The sequence below is a fragment of the Danio aesculapii genome, chromosome 9 (assembly GCF_903798145.1).
Source record: "Danio aesculapii chromosome 9, fDanAes4.1, whole genome shotgun sequence".
Taxonomy (NCBI): domain Eukaryota; kingdom Metazoa; phylum Chordata; class Actinopteri; order Cypriniformes; family Danionidae; genus Danio; species Danio aesculapii.
The window spans coordinates 54,112,173-54,133,618 of NC_079443.1; the positions used below are offsets into that span (position 1 = coordinate 54,112,173).

At 35.1% G+C, this 21,446-nt stretch overlaps 1 protein-coding gene across 1 annotated transcript in view; it reads left to right on the forward strand.

Moving 5' to 3' along the window:
* Window positions 1-21,446, forward strand: part of mospd2 (motile sperm domain containing 2) — a 57,871-nt gene that overhangs the window by 6,531 nt on the left and 29,894 nt on the right. The window contains exons 4-9 of the mRNA XM_056466001.1: window positions 2,448-2,534; window positions 5,166-5,320; window positions 13,621-13,681; window positions 14,738-14,776; window positions 14,861-14,985; window positions 17,337-17,510. Of these exons, the coding sequence (XP_056321976.1) occupies window positions 2,448-2,534; window positions 5,166-5,320; window positions 13,621-13,681; window positions 14,738-14,776; window positions 14,861-14,985; window positions 17,337-17,510 (641 nt within the window). The remainder of the gene's footprint in view (window positions 1-2,447; window positions 2,535-5,165; window positions 5,321-13,620; window positions 13,682-14,737; window positions 14,777-14,860; window positions 14,986-17,336; window positions 17,511-21,446) is intronic.

Genomic DNA, 21,446 nt, shown 5'->3' on the forward strand with positions numbered 1-21,446 from the left:
TCACGGATCCAACAATCGGTGTTGAACCCAAAGAGAATGGACCAGAGTGCTTTTTACAAAAGAGCTCAGAGACTGTGAAGAGCTGAGAAATGGATTAATGTAGAGAAACCACTACAAATATCAGATCATCCACCACCGGTGGACACCACAGTAGAAAATGAAACCAGGCACTAGTTTCTACGTGTGCGCAAGACTCTGAATGATTGTTTGAGTCTTTAGGGCTTTCTCTGCTGTTAAAATAGTACCAAGTTCTCCAATCCTCTGTGAAGACCTCTTGTGTGTGTCTGTATGTTTGACTCTGAATGAATGAATGTGTGTGTGTGTGTGTGTGTGTGTGTGTGTGTGTGTGTGTGTGTGTGTGTGTGAGAGAGAGATGTTGTTTCCCAGAACTGTCTGAAATGAAGAAGTTTCTCACATGTGTGTCAGTTGCTCTGCTGTGAGTCTTGTGAGGAAAAAAGAAAGAAAGGAAAAGCATGTCTGCCTCATATTTACAAATAAAGGGAAGATGGAACTGATTTATGGCCACTTTTCATTAGTGTCTGACCCCAAAATACTTTTCACGAATGCTTAACATTTTTGTTTTAATTATTATTAATTATTATTATTATTATTATTATAGCAATTTACTGTGAAATGAAACTGTGATTCTAATTACTGTATAATTGTGCCATCATCACATACCATGTGTACATAAACTAGGCTTTTTATCTAATTAATTCCTAAATGTGAACTTGACCACCTCAGGTTGACCATCTGTTTTTCAATATTGACATTTGTTTAACTGGTGTAATTATATTATTTTTTTTTTTTCTAAATCTTTTCATTCTTTATTACTCTTTATTAATTAAAAACTTTTTATCGTATTACTGTAAAATAAGATGATTTATTTTATTATTGTATTACTTTTTATACAGTTGAAAGATTTTATGCTTTAGTATGTTTAGTATTTTGTTGCACTTTGTAATTTAACTTTTACAGTTGTAGTTTAACCATATTACTGTAAAAATTTAATTAAACAGTAAAATCATCAATAAAAAAAATTCCAAAATAAAAAATATATATATTTTAAGTGTGCGCGAGTGCGTATGTGTATATACAGTGCTCAGCATAATGAAGTACACCCTATTTTGAAAATGAATATGTTTCTTCATTTCTCAGTGAATATAGGCAGTGTATTTTGGTGCATTTAAACAAAACAGATTTATTAAACAGATATATTTATTACAATAATATTTTAGTCACCAAACATTATTGTTATAAAATTAAAATAATAAAATTAAATTCAAGCAAAATAAAAAAATACCACCTACAAAATTTCAACTAAATTTTTCAAAGAAATAGTTCTTTTTGGACCGTTATCGTAAGTTATTTTGTTCGATAAGCTCCAGATTTGGCTTCAATACTGATGCACAAATATACTATTGTAGAGCTTCCTATTTAAAATATGAATTTAAAAGAGAGATTAGTGAGGGGGGTACTTATATATGCTGAGCACTGTATATATTTATTGATTTATTTTCTTAACTGTGTAATACTGCAGTACTTTGTTTTTTAACATTACCCTAAAAATGCATGTAGAAAATCAGCATATAAAATGACTCGGTCGTGTTTTATTTTTTTTTTAGATTTATTTTTTGGCCATTTTGCCTTTATTAGATAGGACAGTATTTAGACAGGAAGCGAAGTTGGAGAGAGAGAGAGGGGGGTAGGGTAGGGAAATGTCGTCGAGCCGGGATTCGAACTCGCGACGCCCTGACGTGCTACTGCACCATATGTCGACGCGCTAACCACTAGGCTATTGTGCCGACCTCTGTCGTATTTTTAATAAATTCACAGCTTAAGTGTTTTCAACTATGTTATATTACCAGTCCATAACTATTATTTTATGCTCAGTATAGTTCTTTACAGCCTAATAGCTGCATTTCTGCTTTACAAATATAGAGTTGATTAAACTAAATAAGATTTGTCGGTGCCTATGGCGTTGTGGAAAGTGCACCGACAAATGCACTCCGGTGTTTGTGGCGACCCGGGTTCGATTCCCGCCTCAAGGTCCTATGCTGATCCTTCCCCTCTCTCTGCTCCTCACACTTTCCTGTCAATTCTCTCTACTGTCCTATCAAAATAAAGGTGAAAACCCATAAAAAATAAAAGATTTAATTGACCAACAGATCGCATAATAGCCGCTTTGTGCTGGATTTAAATGATTTCTCAGTTTCACTTTGTAAAAGACAGATACTGAGTGATTGAGCACAATCCTCCTGTTATCCTTAAAAGCCTCAGATTGTTAATTTAATCATTTCGGCCTCAGAATATCTTGAATTCAAGCTAAGGAAACAGTGTTGATTTGCTGTTATCAGATGTACTGTGTTGAGCTGATGGTGTTGTGGTGATTCTTCGGGCAGAGAATGTGCTGAATGTGTGCTGTTTTATGTTGTTTTTGTGTTCAGATCTGACGGAGAGCAGCATTCCCCGATGGATGTTTGAGATTGGCGCCGTTTACCTGCACGGATACGACAAGGAAGGAAACAAACTCTGTAGGATTTCATTTTGCATCTTAAATCTGCAGTTTAAAGTGGATGTTAAGTAGGGCTGTGCGATATGAGCGAAAGAAACCCATCATGTGTTTCTTGAACAATATTGCGATTTTTAATCCTGATTTTGTCACAGACGAACTGAATCTGTGTTTACAGAGTGAATCTGAAGCACATTTCAAAAGGAAAACAATTAAATCTTTATCAAAGACCTGTAACGTGGCTCTAAAACAGACATAAGGCAAAACATTTGATTAAAATCACCTCTAGAACAGCCACATGGCAAAAACAAATAAATAAACTACTGTGTGTGTGCTTATGCGTACGTGTGCTAGCTCGCACGCCCTCTCAAACTCAAATAAGGCTCAGATGTTCTGCCTGACTAAATATCATGTGTCTCTACAGATTTGTTTTGGCAGTGGCATGAATAGATCATAGACCTCTTTGTAACTCTGTAGTGAAGGAGTGCAATGCAGTGTCCGCTACGGGCCGAAGTGAAGAGCCAGGCGGGGGGTGGATGATGTCACTGACAAAAGTGAAAACCGGGGGGCGGGGGTTGTCGCGGACGAAAGTGAAGAGTGTAAGGAAAGGGGGTATTTTCACCAACGTAAGTGAAGAGCATGAGCGTGGGGAATCGATGATAGTGAATAGCCAGGGGGGGTGGTAGCTGGGGCATCACAGATGATAGTGAAGAGCGGGGGGATGGGGGGGGGTCTGGTGGGCCCCCAATAGTATCTCTGGGGCCCCAAAACAGCATGGGCCCTTAGAATCATACTAACTTTACCCCCCCATATTGCGTCTTTTGCACACACAAGTCTGTTATTTCCAGTGGAGTTGCATGGATTGCGTGCACATATTCCAGGCGCTCCCAGATGAAAACATCTCTTTTCAGACAAACTTTAAATGTAAGAATGCCGCACCGTGAGTTATGTAACAAGAGCTGACCAATCAACTTTATACTTTGTATGGATATAAACATTTCGGTTACTTCACAAGACACGCGATGCAAGGTTTTGTTAGGTTGTCCGTCTCTAAGAAAAAAGATGATGGTTGCCAAGGAATGACAAAATGCTGAAGGAAGTGACATGTCTCATGCTTTCCACATGCTTTTAGACTCAATACATGACCTGGCTCTGCCATACATCAGCCTTCCTGTATCCAAAGTAACGTAATTCCACACCACAGCTGTTGACTTTTTTTGGCATAAGAGGACTACTCTGTGCTGAACTCGCCCATCACTGTATACGCAGGCTATTTAGTCTCCTGTTCTCGCGCTCTGTTTAGGCATGCTGCGTTATGATTGGTTCAAACAGCATACTGTGGGGAAAATCGTGCTGTAGGCCGATTTAGAAATCGTGCATGTCCAAATCGTGATTTTGATATGATATCAACTAATCGCACAGCCCTAATTAATAATAATAATAATAATAATAATAATAATAATAATCAATAAAATAAAAGCTCTTTTGGTTGAAAAAAGCTTGGGGAAAATATTTTAATAATAATAATAATAATAATAATAATAAATAATGCGACCAAAAAAATGTAAATATATTTGGTTGAAACATTTTAATAATATTAATAATAATAATAATATTAACAACAACAAAAACAACATTTAAAAAATTGAAGCTTTTGCTTGAAAACAAGCTTGGGGAAAACAAATATTATTATTAATAATATTAATAATAATAATAAATAATATTAATACATTAACAAAATAATAAATAAAGGTTCATTTGGTAAAAAAAAAAACATGAGGTAAACATGCATTGATCATTTAAAAAAATAATAATATTCCTGATTTGAGTAGTACTTCAATACAATTAATAATAAAATAATAATAAATTATTTGAAAATATATATTTTTTTAAAAATCTGAAATTGGGAAAAAATATAGTATAATTAATTTATCTGGGGCTAATAAGTCTGATTCTACACTATTTGTAAAAAATGACTATAAAAAGGTTTAGCACACAAATTAATTACTATTGTTTACTCTGTTAGACTGTAACATGTACAGCTTAAGTCATAATTATTAGTCCCTCTGAATTATTCGCCCCCGTTTATTTTTTTCCCCCAATTTCTGTTTAATGTAGAGAAGATTTAACACATTTCTTAACATAATAGTTTTAATAACTCATTTCTAATAACTGATTTCCTTTGTCTTTGTCATGATGACAGTAAATAATATTAGACTAGATATTCTTCAAGATACTAGTATTCAGCTTAAAGTGACATTTAAAGGCTTAACTAGGTTAATTAGGCAGGTTAGGGTAATTTAGGCAAGTTATTGTATAACAGTGGTTTGTTCTGGAGACTATCAAAAAAATTTAGCTTAAAGGTGCTAATAATATTGACCTTAAAATGGTGCTTAAATTCTAAACGGCTTTTATTCTAGCCGAAATAAAACAAATAAGACTTTCTTCAGAAGAAAAAATATTATAGGAAATACTGTAAGAAATTCCTGAATCTGTTCAACATCATTTAGGAAATATTTACTAAAGAAAAAAAATTTCAGCTTTAGTAGTTCTGCTGTAGTGAATGTGTGTTACTAATGTGCTGTTATCTTGCAGAGTTTTCACTGAGGTATGAATGATCCTCTCTCTGTATCTCTGTCTATTTTGACTGCAGTTTGGTTTAAAGTGAAGCTTCACATTAAGGATCCAAAGACGGTGTTGGATAAGAAGCGTTACGTGGCCTTCTGGTTGGAGCGCTACGCCAAACGCGAGCCAGGAATGCCGCTGACCGTCGTGTTCGACATGTCTGAGTCCGGACTCAGTAACATAGTAGGTTTTTCACTTTACATTCTCATGAAGATATCCTTGATGGAGCTCACAGTGCTATTAAAACATCCTGTACGTTTCAGAACTACACTGTAAAATCAGCTTATATTGAAAACCAAATCACAGCTTCTGATGATGTAATAGGGTGGATAAGCTCCACCTCCAAAGAAAGATCCATGCTTTTACTGCACTGCCTGTTTAGCTATTTTAATATGCAAAACTCTCAGCCAATCAGAGCAGTGGGCGTTTACCTCTAAATCTGCAATTGGCCACGCCCACTCTAAGCATTCTAATGAGGCTCAAAAACATCACAGAAAATAGTCAATTAAGTCTAAATGATGATGTTTTTAATGTAATCTTGATTATTATAAGTGGATGTCTGAGAATATACACACTGTACTTCAACAATACCTTTAAATTAATGTGAAGGTTTTGATTTGGAAATCTCGGCAAAAGCAGCTTTAAGAACAGAGCTAAATGATGCGTGTATGTAAATTAGCGTGTAGTTTTAATTCACACCCAGTTACAGGAGAAGCATATTACTGCCAGCAGATCTAAAGTAGAACTAAATAAAAGTGTATGTGTGTCAAAACAATTGATTTGATATACATAGTAAGCATATTTAACGCAAGTAAAGAGTTTATTTTAATGACAACTGCAGCTTCTGGAATGTTCTGCTCTAAGATGCAATAGGGTGGAACAGCTCCGCCCTCACAGAAGATCCACGCCCACTTTTTCTGCACTGCTTGTTTAGCTCTTTTAATATGCAAAACTGTCAGCCAATCAGAGCAGTGGCCGTTTACTTATGAGTCTACATTTGGCCACGCCCACTCAAACTGATGAGGCTCAAGAACAGCACAGAAAATAATCAATTACTTCTAAATTATAAGGTTTTTAATGTAATAATCCTAAATTATAAGTGGACCTCAGAGAACATACAAAAACAACACTGATGTAACTGACAACACAAATGTGCATAGAAAGAAAATCTTGTAATAGCTTCAATGTAGAGATATTAACTGCAAACTTTTGCCATTGGAGAGATAACCTCTGTGTATTTTTAAGGTCAAACAAAGTAAGTTTAAAGCATTAAGGCTCAGAAACTACAGCATTTGCAGCTTTAAAAACGAAGACATTTGTTGTCATTTATGATGAGTTGATTTTATTGGTAGATTCTTTTTGCAATAAAGTTTGGCATTTGATTAAAAATCACACATATACAAATACAAAAGTACCTTATAAAATATTACAATTCATTCAGAGCAACAATAGATGATGGGACAAAGCTATTGCTGTAACGTTTTGTCCTACTAAAAAGCATCTGAAACCTTCGACCTAAAGGGAGTAGGTTAAACTCCTCAGACAGAGGATGAGAGCTACCGCTACTAATATTCTGGGCAATCCGTAAAAGCTGCCTACTATACAGGGATTCAATACTCTGCTGTAATTCCCCAATCAACCTGCTGGACCACCTAATAACCTGGCTCAGTCTATTCCTGTTTTTAAGTCATTTATTAGTGAAGCCTGAATATTTAATGATATTATCATGTTTAATTGTATTGACCAAGTTTATTATAATTTATACAGATTCACTTCCCTACAAAATCACCCCAGACTTTGCAAAATAATGAATTTTTCAAGCCATCTGGTGAAATGGACTTAATATTGCAATGTATTGCAGAAAAATAAAACATTGCAATGTCATTTTTTAGATATCATACAGAAATTCATAAATAACGAACTAAATAAAGAAATAATCTAATGATAAAGTATTTAATGATAATAATAATAATAATAATAATAATAAATATTATTATTATTATTATATTAGTATTATTATTATTGTTGTTGTTGTTATTATTATTATTATTATCATCATTATTATTATTATTATCATCATTATTATTATTATTATCATCATTATTATTATTATTATTATTATTAAAATAAAATGGTGGGGCTCTTAGGTTATCACTTTAATTAATTGGGTTTTACAAAAACTATACAAATTTTATTTAAAACTTTTTTTTTTTTTGTCAATTTAATGAACACAGCACTGGATTTTACACCCAAATAATGTTAATTAAATATGAATAAATATTTCAATAAATCCTCTTGCTTCCTGAGGCACTCAGCTCAATATAATAGTTCATATTCATGGCCCAATATAATAGTTCAGAATTAGTTTTCACACTTTTCTTTTTAAGGTCACAAGAGTCCATTGCTGTATTTCCTCATAAACCCACAAAGACAAAAAAGAAGCTGGTTCTGCATTTCTCTGATTAGTTTTGGGCCATAATTGACCCTCCGGCAGACATTTAAAGGTCATTAGCTGTATGAGTGGAAGGTGCAGAGGGACAGGCGCCGTTCACTGCTTTAACACTTTGCAGATTAACATGGCCTTTAAATCCCTTTGGTCAATCCAAACCCGCTCGCTTAATCCCAGAGAATTTCCAGTCAAACGGCAAATCTCCTCGTCTCATGATTCTGCCGCAGAAACACGGTGGTTTTAATGCTGCCGGAAGGCCAAAGCCGCAGCCTAATCAAACCTAATGCCAGTTTTATATGGAGGAATTAGAGTTTGCTTTAATTTGCTCTCTTTAATGCTCGTCTGATTGGTTTTGAGTGTTTATAATGTGAAGGACAGTCGTCTGTGTTCTGGAGATCTGCTTTGATTGGATGTATCTGAACTAAAATGAAATGTGTCTTGAGGTTAAGTTTGATTTGTGCTTGCCAGCTAAGAGAGATTTAGTTTCTTTTACTTTTTACATACATTTTTTTTAGCTTTGCATGTTTATAATGTGAAGGACAGTCGTGTGGAGTTGTTTGTATTATGGAGATCTGCTTTGATTGGATGGATCTGAACTAAAATTAAATGTTTCTTGAGTTCAAGTTTGATTTGTGCTTGTTAGATTTGTCTTTTACTTTTATACATGCATTTTTTTTAAAGCATTTACGTTTCAAGATCAGTCCTGTTATTAAATTTTTTGAAATCCCAAGAACAATTTAGAGTAATATCATGAAATTTGGTACATTTATTGCAAAGCATCTACTGATTAATTGCACCAATTTTAGCATCTCTGCCTAAAGCCTTCTAGCGCCACCATCAGTTCAAATGATTACTTTAATTATGATTGTAACTCTTAAGATATGATTCGTTCTAGAATTGTGGGTACATCTCAATCATTTCATTAATTTTCATCAAACTGGAATTTATTTTTGTTCAGAACAAATTTATTATTTACAGTAAACAATACATTAATAATGTAAAACATTGCAGACAGCTTAATTGCAATGGGGAACATTTAATTCTGTTACTAATTGCAGTTTAACTTCTAGTTAAACTTTTTAAACCGCTAACAGAGTTGACAATAACACAGTTAATATTTTTTACGGTTTTGTGCTTTAGCTTAAGATGCTAACCTCAAACCAGACTCCATGTGTCTAAATCAAAATTATATGCATTTCTCATAGGATTGTTTTTCAAAAGGGAATGAGAAATTCACTGAAATATCACATTAATAGAGTTGACACAATTAATCTACAATTGATGTATCCTAAAGATTATGCACACATTAATGAGAGAAAAATAACGATAAACCTCAATGCCTGAACATAGAGACAAACAAAATATGTGTTTTATAATATTGAAAATTCAAATATTACAGAAAATAAATGTTTAACTTAGTGGAGTGTAAACACAAAAAGTTGAAAATTAGACTGGATTATTTCATGATAATTGAAGCTAGATGTATTCAGGATGAATTCAGGAGGTGGAGACCATCAAAAATTGCATAGCGGGAGTCTTTATGTGCATTTAGGGACATTTTGTTTTGTAAACATCAACTTACAAACATTATTTTTACTAACTTGATATAATGTGTTATTTTTCAAAACGGTTTCATTAAAGTAGATGGTTTATCTTGGGTACAAAATTGTACTTTTTATATTTTATAATACTGTACATTTATGTGTATATGTATTATGAAAAAGCATTGTGAAATTTGGCACAATATTTGGCGAACATTATCTGCACCAATTTTAGCTTCTCTACATAAAACCCTCTATCACCACCATCATCCAAAAATGACTTTTGACGCTAGAAATAGATAATTTGTTGCATGTTGCAATGTTTATACAGCTTCATGTAATGTTTACAGATACTTTTATAAATTTCACTGTAATTCAGATTCTTGGAGAATTTCCCCCATTATAACAGTGTTCATGTCAAGATTTAGTTTTCATGTACATAAAGATAATCAATGATATCCACCTAAATACAGATTTAGGCAAACAATGCTGGTGCTGCTTGATCTCAGTGCTGCAATAGACACTGTCGATCACAGCATACTTCTGGATAGGCTGGAAAACTGGGTTGGGCTGTTCAACCTATACATACATGTGAGCCAAATAATGAGAAAGAACCAAATCTCCTACCACAGCTATGCTGATGACACTCAGATCTACCTAGCCTTACTGCCTAATGACTACAGTATGGAGAGAGATTAGACTCAATAATAATTCACGCAAAAGACACGATGTACACATGCGTAGCCAAATTCACGTACGTAAAATATTTATTTATACTTACAAAAACAATTCACATGCACAAAATAAAAATACATTTTCATAAAATACGTTTCACAAATGCAAAACACCATTTGCAAATATATAAGAGTGTACAAAAAGTTTTGAATGTTTAAAATTCACGAGTTCATCCTGAATGAGAATGTGCAAATCCTCTCTCACGTACGACTCACCCTGAATACCAGTGTGTGCATTTTTGAGACTTTCCTGCCAGAAACAGGCAACTCGTACCTCTCAGCCAATCAGATGAGAGCTGTACTCGATGTTAACCACTCTGCGCTCCTTTTGCGCAGTCTGTTCCTCTAACCAACATGGCGGATACTCCTGTAAGTCAATACTGTTTCCTACTAGTTTGTGTATACGCTTTTTATAGTAGAATCTGAGTGTATTTTCAGTAACTCAATAGAAAAGTGCTTGTGTTAAGTCTATGCTAATTTAAGTGTATAGTAATAAATGTGCAAAGCATCTTGTATTAGCCGCCATGTTGTAATTTGAACAAACCTTGTTGTTTAAATTATGTTATGTCAGGGAGTTGTGATTGGTTGAACAGTAAGCTCGCATCTTATTGGCTACAGGGCACGAGTGACTCACGTGGGAGGTGTGTGCTGGCAGGAAAGTCTCAAAAATGCACACACTCGTATTCAGGGTGAGTCGTACGTGAGAGAGGATTTGCACATTCTCATTCAGGATGAACTCGTGAATTTTAAACATTCAAAACTTTTTGTACACTCTTATATATTTGCAAATGGTGTTTTGCATTTGTGAAACGTATTTTATGAAAATGTATTTTTATTTTGTGCATGTGAATTGTTTTTGTAAGTATAAATAAATATTTTACGTACGTGAATTTGGCTACGCATGTGTACATCGTGTCTTTTGCGTGAATTATTATTGAGTCTAATCTCTCTCCATACTACAGCCCCATTGACATCCTCTGCCAATGCATTGATAAAATTAACAATTGGATGTGCCAAAACTTTCTTCAGTTAAACAAAGAGAAAACTGAAGTGATTGCGTTTGGGAACAGAGATGAGGTTCTCAAGGTGAATGTGTACCTTGGCTATAAGGGTCAAACAACAAAAAATAAGGTCAAGAATCTTGGTGTGACTCTGGAGTCAGATCTGAGTTTCAGGAGTCATGTTAAAGCAGTTAGTAAATCAGCATACTATCATCTCAAAAACATTGCAAGAATTAGATGCTTTGTCTCCAGTAAAGACTTAGAGAAACTTGTTGATGCTTTTATCAGCAGCAGGGTGGATTATTGTTATGGCCTCCTCACTGGCCTTCCCAAAAAGACAGTCACACAGTTACAGCTCATCCAGAACACTGCGGCCAGAATTCTGACCAGAACCAGGAAATCAGAGCACATCACACCTGTCCTCAGGTCTTTACACTGGCTCCCAGTTACATTCAGAATAGAGTTTAAAGTATTATTACTGCTCAATAAATCACTAAATGGCCTAGAAGCTCAATATATTATAGATATGCTCACTGAATACAAACCTAACAGATCACTCAGATCTTTAGGATTAAATAAACTAGAAACTCCAAGAGTTCAGTCAAAGCAGGGTGAATCGTGCTTCAGCTACTAACAGCGCCCCCTACTGCTGGAATCAGCATCCAGAAATGATCAGATGTGCTTCTACGTTAGGTACATTCAAAATCAACCCTGTTTAGCTGTGCCTTTACTGAATGAGCACTATGCTACGTCTCACAGATCACACTATTGTGTCTTTCTTTTCTTTTTCATTCTTTTATAACCTGCTTTAACACATTTTATTCAGTTTTTAATCGGTTTTAATCATTTTTATTTTATTCTTGTTTATGTAAAGCACTTTGAATTACCCTTGTGTATGAAATGTGCTGTACAGTATAAATAAACTTTGCCTTGCCTTAAAAGTTCTATATAAAAACCTCTCTTTCATGCAGTTCCTTGAAACAAAGCTTCATTGTAGAGTCAATAATGTGAAATATTGTGGCTTTGGGAATGACTCCGCTTACGAAAACAAAGCTAAAGGTTACTTGAGTGTTCAGTAAACATTGCACAACCAATCCAGATCAGAATAGTAGACAGTCAGCAGTGTTCAGATTGATTGGTGTGTGTGTAGCGTTTGCCTTTGTTCATTAGCAGTCCTGTGTACTGTTAGATTCGTCTCCTCATGGTGACCTTTGACAGTTTAATTAACCAGTGGATTAGCAGCAGATTTACTGTTGAACTTGATTAGTCTCTTTAAAGTGGGTCAGTAAACTGAGCAAGTGTTGTTTTAGTAATACTGATATTATTGTTTTATTGTCATTTTTTTATTATTGTTTATTGTAAATTATTAGCCCTGCTGTGAAATGTTAATTATTTGACATATTTACCAGTACATACTATTTTAGAGGATACTAGGATTCAGCGAAATGTGCCATTTAACCCTTTAACAAGCATCATAACCACCTGGTCGACCTTTTATCCATAGGCTATCATTATTGTTTTAGTTGCTTGATACTATTTATCAGAGTTGGGTCAGTATATTATTCAATGCAAGTGTGGTCCAATAAATTTCAAGATGTGCGCCTTAAAGGGTTAAAGGCTGAATTAGGTTGATTAGGTCTTTAATTAGGTCTGTAGCCAATCAAAGGAGAAAAATAAATTAATCTAAAGGGGGCTAATAATTTAGACCACAGCAGTTTTTTAAATATATTTTTATATAACAGGAGGGCGAATAATTTTGTCTTCAACTGTATGTTTAATGAAATAGGTTTATTTTTACTTTTTTTGTTTTTACAAAAAAAGGTTGCTAGCTGAGCTAAAATATATTTGAGAACGTTTTTTTAAATCGAATAAAAACATTTGAGGGCTTTTTATTGTTTATTTTATTTCAAATAATGAATGTTGCTTTTGATTTTATGTTCATTTTTGGTCATATATTGACCCCTACATTTAGTGAAATTTATAAATTGCAGAATTTATTGGAGAAAAAAATTAAATGCGTGTTACAAATAAACAAAATGATTGGGTTGTATTTATTCTATCATTTAATTGAATAAAATGTTTTTAAAAATGTAGAGCTTAATGAACAAACAACAAAATCCATGTTTCTCATTACAAGCATTTCTTATTGCACTTGTAAATAACGCAAGTAGTGACCAGGTGAATGCTTTTACCATGGTTTGGTTTGTGTAGCAAAAATTCTACCAACTTTTCTTTTTATCATGATCACATAACATTATACACCATCATGTCATCAACCTTTGTGTGCTGTTGGCGTTGTTTCTATCCACTCTAGGGTGATTTTGAGTTAATTTGGCCACAACTTTCTCTGCGTTTCAGCAAATGGAATGGTTTTTGCTGACAAATCTTATTTTGACACACATTTTGGGAAAATTAAAACTAAAATCTCAATTTACTGCCCTTTCAATATGTTCGTGGCTGTTTTTGCCCAATTTACTTCCATTATGAAGACATTTGTTTTTTTGTTTTTTTTCCCAACCGTAAAAATGCCGAATCGTATCCTTTCCCAACAGGGAAAACCAGCAACCATCAAGAATGCATGATTTTATGCTGTCATGGCTTTACAATCAAAAAACGTGATTATAATGGGAGTCAATGGGGCAAAAACAGCCACTAACAAAACGAAAGAGTGGTAAATCTGAACAATAAACAAGGGTTAAACTCCTTTAAGACAGCAAAGACAGTAAATTTCTTATTTTGCCATGTTTTTCTCTTTTAGGACATGGACTTTGTGAAGTATATCATTAGCTGCTTCAAAGTGTACTACCCGAAGTTTCTTTGTGAGTATATTGTGCTTTTATTCAACTTTCCCAATAACCATATAAACGAACACTGTGAAATTTGCCACATTTATCACAAAAGATCTTAACATTAACTGCACCAATTTTAGCTTCTATATGTTAAACCCTCTAGCGCCACCATCACTGCAAAATATGAGGGTTTTATGGTTGTAATAAAGTCAAACGATTATACGATTATTGCAGAGTTAATAAAGAAAGGATTGTTTTGGGTGAGATAAGGAGAGGGGATGTTAAACATGACTTATGAGACTTGTAAACTGATGGTACTGTTGAAGCATTGAAGAAAATATAGTATGAATTAGGGCTGCACGATATATTGAAAAACAGTATTGCGATGATATGTGCAATATCCCTATAGCAGAGAAGTGCAATAAATTAAGTTAATTATATGTGCTAAGCATTTGTGTGCTAAAATAAGTTGTTGTTTTTGGGGTTTTCTTAGTAAATAAAAATTATAAACAGGTTTTTAGGATAGTGGAGAACAGACAGGAAAGCATTGGGAGCAGAGAGAGGGGAAGGATTGGCATAGGACCTCAAGTCGGGAATCGAACTCGGGTCTCCGTGGTGCTATATGTTGGCACACTTAACCACTAGGCTATCGGCGCCGACATGCATAACTTGTTTGTCCAATTCTGCTGGGAGACCAGAGAGGAAAATAACAACAGCCAATAACAATCTGAATTTACGCAAAGGTTTTCAGTCATTTGTGGTGTTTTAAAGTCTAAATGTTTGCACCTTGACATTGTTTTTTAAAGGTAATTAGCTCAGAAAATAGATATTATCTGTTTATTTGTATGATCATTACATTATTACTAATGGTTTTGAAATTGCTGACAAAATAGTATTTTGCAGGTTAATTATATCATAAGAAATATCATTATCGCAACATTAAACAGCATCTCATCTCATGCAGCACCTAGTGTGAATCATAAAATAGGATTGTTATTTCTTTCCCTTATTAAGACTTTGACCTGTTTTACTTAAGCAAGCATGTTATATTATTAAACTGTCTTTGTGTTTTTGTTTTCATCTCAGCCAAAATGATCATGTACGAGATGCCGTGGATCATGAATGGTGAGTTGTGATTGGCTGCCGTGAATGACTGATGTGTGTATTGATTCATTTCATGTGTCGTGATGCTTGGGTTTGTTTACGCAGCTGCTTGGAAGATCGTGAAGACCTGGCTCGGCCCTGATGCCATCAGTAAACTCAAGTTTGTCTCCAAGAGTGACATCCAGACGTTTGTGGGCCCTGAACACCTTCCACCATACATGGGAGGAACGGTATGGAAAAATTAGAGGAGCTTGTGTGCTTTATGACTGTGCAATATGACTATATATACAGCTAAAGTCAGAATCATTCGGCCTCCTGTAAAATTTTGAATTATATTTTTTTCCCCAATTACTCTTTAACAGAGAAGATTTTTCCAACACATCTCTAATCATAATAGTTTAATAACTCATCTCTAATAACTGATTTTATTTTTGCCATGATGACAGCACATAATATTAGACTAGATATTCTTCAAGACACTAGTATTCAGCTTAAAGTGACATTTAAAGGCTTAACTAGGGTAATTAGGGTAAAGTTAGGGTAATTAGGCAAGTCATTGTATAACAGTGGTTTGTTTTGTAGACAATCCAAAACTATTATTGCTTAAGGGGGCTAATAATATTGACCTTAAAAAAATTATAAACTGCTTTTTTCCCCTGCCAAAATAAAAGGTCACACCCTATTTTGATGGTCCGTATTTTGAGTTCAGGTACATTGCATCTACGTGCCAACTAATTTTCATTAGATTATAAGTAGACTGTTAGGTTGGGGTTAGGGTTAGAGTAAGTTGACTAGGGATGCACTGATCCCGATACTTGGATCGGATGTCAGTTCGATACCGCATATTTTTGCTGGATCGGGTATCGGCCAGCTAGTACCGATCCAAATCCGATCTGGCGCATGCGCTATATTCTGTGTTTATAAGCCAACTAAGCCATGAAGGTAGCCTATTATAAGGCACTAGAACTTTGTCATGTAGGCCTACTATATCCAAATGTTCTGAAGCCATTCTATAGTTTAATGTGAAGCACAGATGGATATTCACACGGTTAAATTCATGTTCAGTTCTGCGCTTCCTGCTGCTGTGCCTGTCAATCATTCTCCATTCATTCACAATTCAAACTGCTTGTCACATTCATGACAACAGGAAAAACTTTCTCCAAGACTGTTTGTTCCTGTTAGTTTAAATAAATAGTGGAGAAATGCATTTAGTTTAGCATTAAACAGGTTCATTTTGACCTGCGATCTGATCTAACAGACACTGCATTCGCAATGCTGGAGTAGAGGGTTATCACCTGCTCTTCACACACAAAGTAGGCCTACCTGAAATGTTTAATTCGAAAAGCCTCAATAATACATTGGACAGATCCTCAATGCACTTATTTCTTTCAATTGAGCTGCTGTTTTGCAAATGTCTGCAGATACCGGAGCGCTGCACGATTCATCTCCGATGCATCAAACGCTTTCATTCACATGCCGGCTGCATGCGGAGGCGACGTGCGCCGCTCCATAAGATTATTCTTACAATGTAGAAATTAATACAAGTGAAACTGATGGGCGCAATAGATTGTCATTAGCAAAAAATGATTTAGCCTAATATAGGCTACTCTGAAACTGAATATTTCACTGTAATTGTATATATTAATATTATCTAATACTATAACAATCCGTTGCATTGAGCCCTAAATAAGTCTGAAATTTTATTCTTCATGTTCTTAAATTTAACTTGGTGAAATCTGCAGAAAGCCTGCAGTGGGACACCATGCCATTCATTATTTTATCTTCGGCTTAGTCCCTTATTCTTCAGGGGTCACCACAGCAGAATGAACCACCAACTTATCAAACATTTGTGTTACACAGCGGATGCCCTTCCAGCTGCAACACAGTACTTGGACACGCTGATTCACACACACACACACACACACATATACACACCACAGCCAATTTAGTTCATCAATTCCCCTATAGCACATGTGTTTGGACTGTGGGAGAAACTGGAGCACCCGAAGGAAACCCACACCAACATGGGGAGAACATGCAAACTCCACACGGAAACACCAACTGACCCAGCCGAGACTCAAACCAGCGACCTTGCTGTGAGGCCACAGTGCTAACAACTGAGCCACCATGTCACCTAATTACAATACAATCCAATGTTTATTTGTATAGCGCAACTAAAACAACAGCAGTCGAGTAAAGTGACTAAGACAAGTCAACTAATTTGTAAACAATAATGAAATAGGAACAATAAAACAAACTGCAAATGGAGAAGATTCATTAAAATAATTAAAACCCTTTACTTCTACACTGGAAAAATAAAAAGTGGACTCAATTTCAAGACAACTTGCTGCAGAGCTTTTTGAGCTGACTCAACTTAATTTGAGTCAAGTGCAGTACTTGGGTTAAAAGTTGAGTCAACTAAAAAAAAAAAAAAAAACTGCAGCAAGTTGCCTTACAATCGGAGTCTATGTTTTTTTTTTACAGTATTGCTGATGCACACATTGCAATAGCGATGCTGAAATGATATATTGTGCAGCTCTAGTCATTATCATTATTGTTTTGTGTGTCTTTTATGTTACAGGACCAGTTCAAGTACAGTTATCCGCCTCTGCTGGACGATGACTTCCAGTCTCCGATCTGTGAAAACGGTCCAATCATCAGCGAGGATGAAAGTGACCTTAAAGATGCCGAATCAGAGTCTAAAGAGACTCTGGAGTCCAGTTTTAGTGCCGACCAATCCATCAAACCAAAGAAGGTGCAGTATTTATCACATTTAGGCCATGTCCACATGTACACGGGTGATTTAATTTTTAAAACGCTTCATTTCTTTTGTTTTAAAAAGTCTCCGTCCACATAAAAGCGCAAAAACGCACTGAGATGCATGTTAAAGGGATAGTTCACCCAAAAATGACAACTCTAATCATTTACTCATCCATTTCAAAACTTTGAGTTTCTTTATTCTACTAAAACGCAAAAGAAGATATTTAGAAGAATGCTGGAGCTCTGTAATTATTGACTTCCATAGTAGGGAAAACAAATACTAAGTTAAAAGATCTTCCTTTGTGTTTAAACAGAAGAAGCTCATAAAGGCTTTAAAGCATGTGAGAATACTGAATAAATGAAAAATATTCGGTGAACTTTGCCTATAAGAAAGACTCGTACAAAAATTTAATTCAAGTTAATATGCATTAACACTGAATAAACATGAGGATAATGGTCATGATTTACTTTCTGAAGACATCAATGGGATAGTTCACCTAAAAATGTAAATTCTGTCATTATTTAATCTCCCTTGACTTATTTTACACCTGTTTGACTTTCTTCTGTTGAACACAAAAGAAGATATTTTGAAGAATGTTGGAAATCGGTAACAGGGCTCAAAATCAGCCGTTTTGCTTGGATGCATTGGTTCTCCTAACTTTAAACATTTAGGTGCACCAGCCAAAATTTAGGCACATCCACCAAAAATAATGAGCACCGTTAGTACTAGTTTTATATTAACAGATTTATTGCGATTGAAATTAAAACTAACAAACAAACACAAATCTGCATGCACTCACCGGGCCTGCACGCACTGCTGGACATGAATGAGATAAACTGAGTTAACGATAATTACTGTGCTGTTCTCACAGTTGCTGACTGATATTGCACAGAAGATATTGACATATAACTTATGATTTGCATACGTATCTTAACAGCAATAACAGTCTTTTCATGAGCTGCAATATTAGTTTCATCTTAGTGTATGCTCTTTAGCGATGGTGAACGCAGTGTCAGTCCCGCGACTGATAGCATCGCAACGATTAAATGAAGGATTAAATGACATCAGAACATCTTGTGCTTAATGTGTAGATTCAGTGGCAAACACTGTTACCTGAAAACTCTGTCCCACCGGCTTTAAAATGAATGCTTTAGTCATTTTCATAGTATACTTTAACCCACTGGAAGTCTTTTCTCCACTCTTGGAAAAGTGTAAATGCTGGATTGACATTCACAACATGATTACTGATCAGATGTGTCATTATCTGTAACTTCAAATGGTTTCTAAAACTAAATATGTCAGTGTTATTTTCATTCTCTCATATCCAGACCTTAACATTTTCACGGCATGCTTTACGGAATGATTGACAGCTGATATTAACCAATCCATTCGTGTTTAGTTCTAGCGCCGTGGGCCAATAAGAAGAGTTTTATAGCGGGGCAAGCATTGCAGGATTTGTTTACTACACCAAGTTGACATGTCAACTGTTTTAAACCAATCCTGAGCACTGCGTTTGCTGTTTTATGGTGCAAAGAGGTGCGATGTCTCCTAAATCAACACGTGGTGAACATTTTGCTGTGAAAACTGACCGTACGGCAACAATTGTATGCACTCGCACAAATACTCCCAAATATATTTTGAGGTCGCAAAGATAAAATGTCAGGCGCATATGCGACCAAAACGGTCACCGTTTTGAGCCCTGGGTAACCATTGACTTCCATAGTATTTGTTTTCCCTACTATGAAAGTCAATGGTTACAGGCTTTCCTCAAAATATTGTCATTTGTGTTCAACACTATAAAGAAACTCAAACAGAAGAAAGAAAGAATCTTAAACTGGACCTGGAGTTTCGGAAAATCTTCCCCCAGGTCAAAGTTTTCAGAAAGATTTGGTTTCAGTCCCCGGATATTGTGTTTTCATGTAGACAAACAGCCAAACCGCATTAAAAAAGGTTTTGAAAATACCCGTGTTTGTGTGGACAGGGTCTTACTCTCGCTCTTAACCTTTGAACGGTTGTGTATGTTTAATTAATTCATGCATTTGTGCTTGGAAATCAACTGCTGTGTGCTCAAATCAAAGCATGCTGGAGCTACACATAATGCGTTCTATTACATTGGCTTTTCTAGGGATGGGTGATTTGTCTATTATCATTTGCAATTTATAGTTGGTAAAAATTATCACCACAATAAAAACTATTTTAGTGATTAGTTTTGCATGTTTGAGCTTTTGTTTACAAAAAATATATATTTACTGACATACTTTCACTCTAAAATCACTTCAAAACACCAGTCGAGTGTTGGAAATGACTAGATAAAAATATGTGAATATTGTTTATTATATTATTTCATCATCACAGAAGGAGGGAGGCCGCATATATTTTAGCACAATTCAATACCGTTTTGTAAAATAAAAATAAACTATTTTTTTTCCAAAGAGACAGGACTTTGTCTCTCGGTAGATGCACATAAATTATCGTCAATATTATTGTTATTGCAATAAATGAGAGGGTTGAAGGCCTTTATATTTATATATTAGCACTTTACTCCAAAGATACATGACTTTTTTTGCTTTCTCAGTGGATACACATGAGTTATCTTCAAAAATATTGTTATTGCAATAAATACCAGGGTTAAAGACCTCTATTCTTAATAAAATATAAAAATAAAGATGAACACATTTCTCCAAAGATACAGATCAAACACGAATGATCCTCAATAATATCGTTATTGCAATAACTAGTAGAAAATATAGTGATATAATCAAGTCCATATCGCTCATCCCTACCCTTTTCTCTCTTGCCCTTTGACTCTCTTCATTAGTAAGAGAATGATAAATCTCAGGAAATCAGCTTAACATCAGCAATAACTACTAACCAGTGCTGGATGACTGTAGAAGTGGAGAGATGTGATGCAAGAGAATGGTGTATGTGGTTTGAGCTGATTTGCTGATGCAGGCTTTTTTATTTTGCACTGATTAACAGAAATTGATCCAACATTTGATCTTATCTTAACCGCAGCAGGAAGTTTTGCTGTAGAAACATGTCTGAGAACATATACTGCATTTCCTTTTTTACTTGCAATCTCTAATGCTTTCTCTTGGCCTGTTTGTCAGTGACTACGTTTACATGGCCACCATTTTAATGCGATTAAGACAATACTCTGATTAAGAGTTAACCATGTAAACAGCAATTTTAGATTAATTTAATCCGATTGAGGTCATAATCGAACTAAAGAGAAATCGAATTAAGACGTGTGGAGTATACCGATTTTAGTGGCATTATTAAAGTGCAGTACAGACATGTAAACACCGCAATCGAACTATTACCGTCATGTAGGGTTTTCGCTGCGTTTTGCGACAGGATAGTCGCACACACAGCTGTTTGACACTCTACAGTTTTAGTGAACATGATTTTTCATTAACACATTCACATAAATGAGTTAAAGATGTTTTGGGAGTTAACAATGTAAAAATAAGCAGTTTCTTTCATCATTTCTTAATAAGCATAGTTTATTATTAGGCTATTCATAGGCTATATTTGTAAAAACAGCTGACCTAAAAGCATTTTTAATATGCTGTTTTCAATGTAACTGAATGTGTGTTTAACTATTAATGTTATACTAATTTAAGTTATTGACTGCTAGCATAACGATGTGGATGATGTAGCGTTATTGTTAGTAGCTATAAGCAGTCAAAAACTGTTCATTTGTCTTTCTGCAGTCAAGGCAATTTTGAAATACTTTCACTTAGCCAGATTGCTTGTGTTTCCACTTATACAAGAAAACAACTTGTTGCGTTTGTTGCAACGGGCATTGTCGCTGTCCACTCGGGAAATACAACCCGTTTGGTTCACTTCACAAGCTTACAAGCTGAGTGCGCGCGCACAGCCGAGAACTGTGAAGGTTTTTATACCTGATGTGCTCGCCGGAAACAC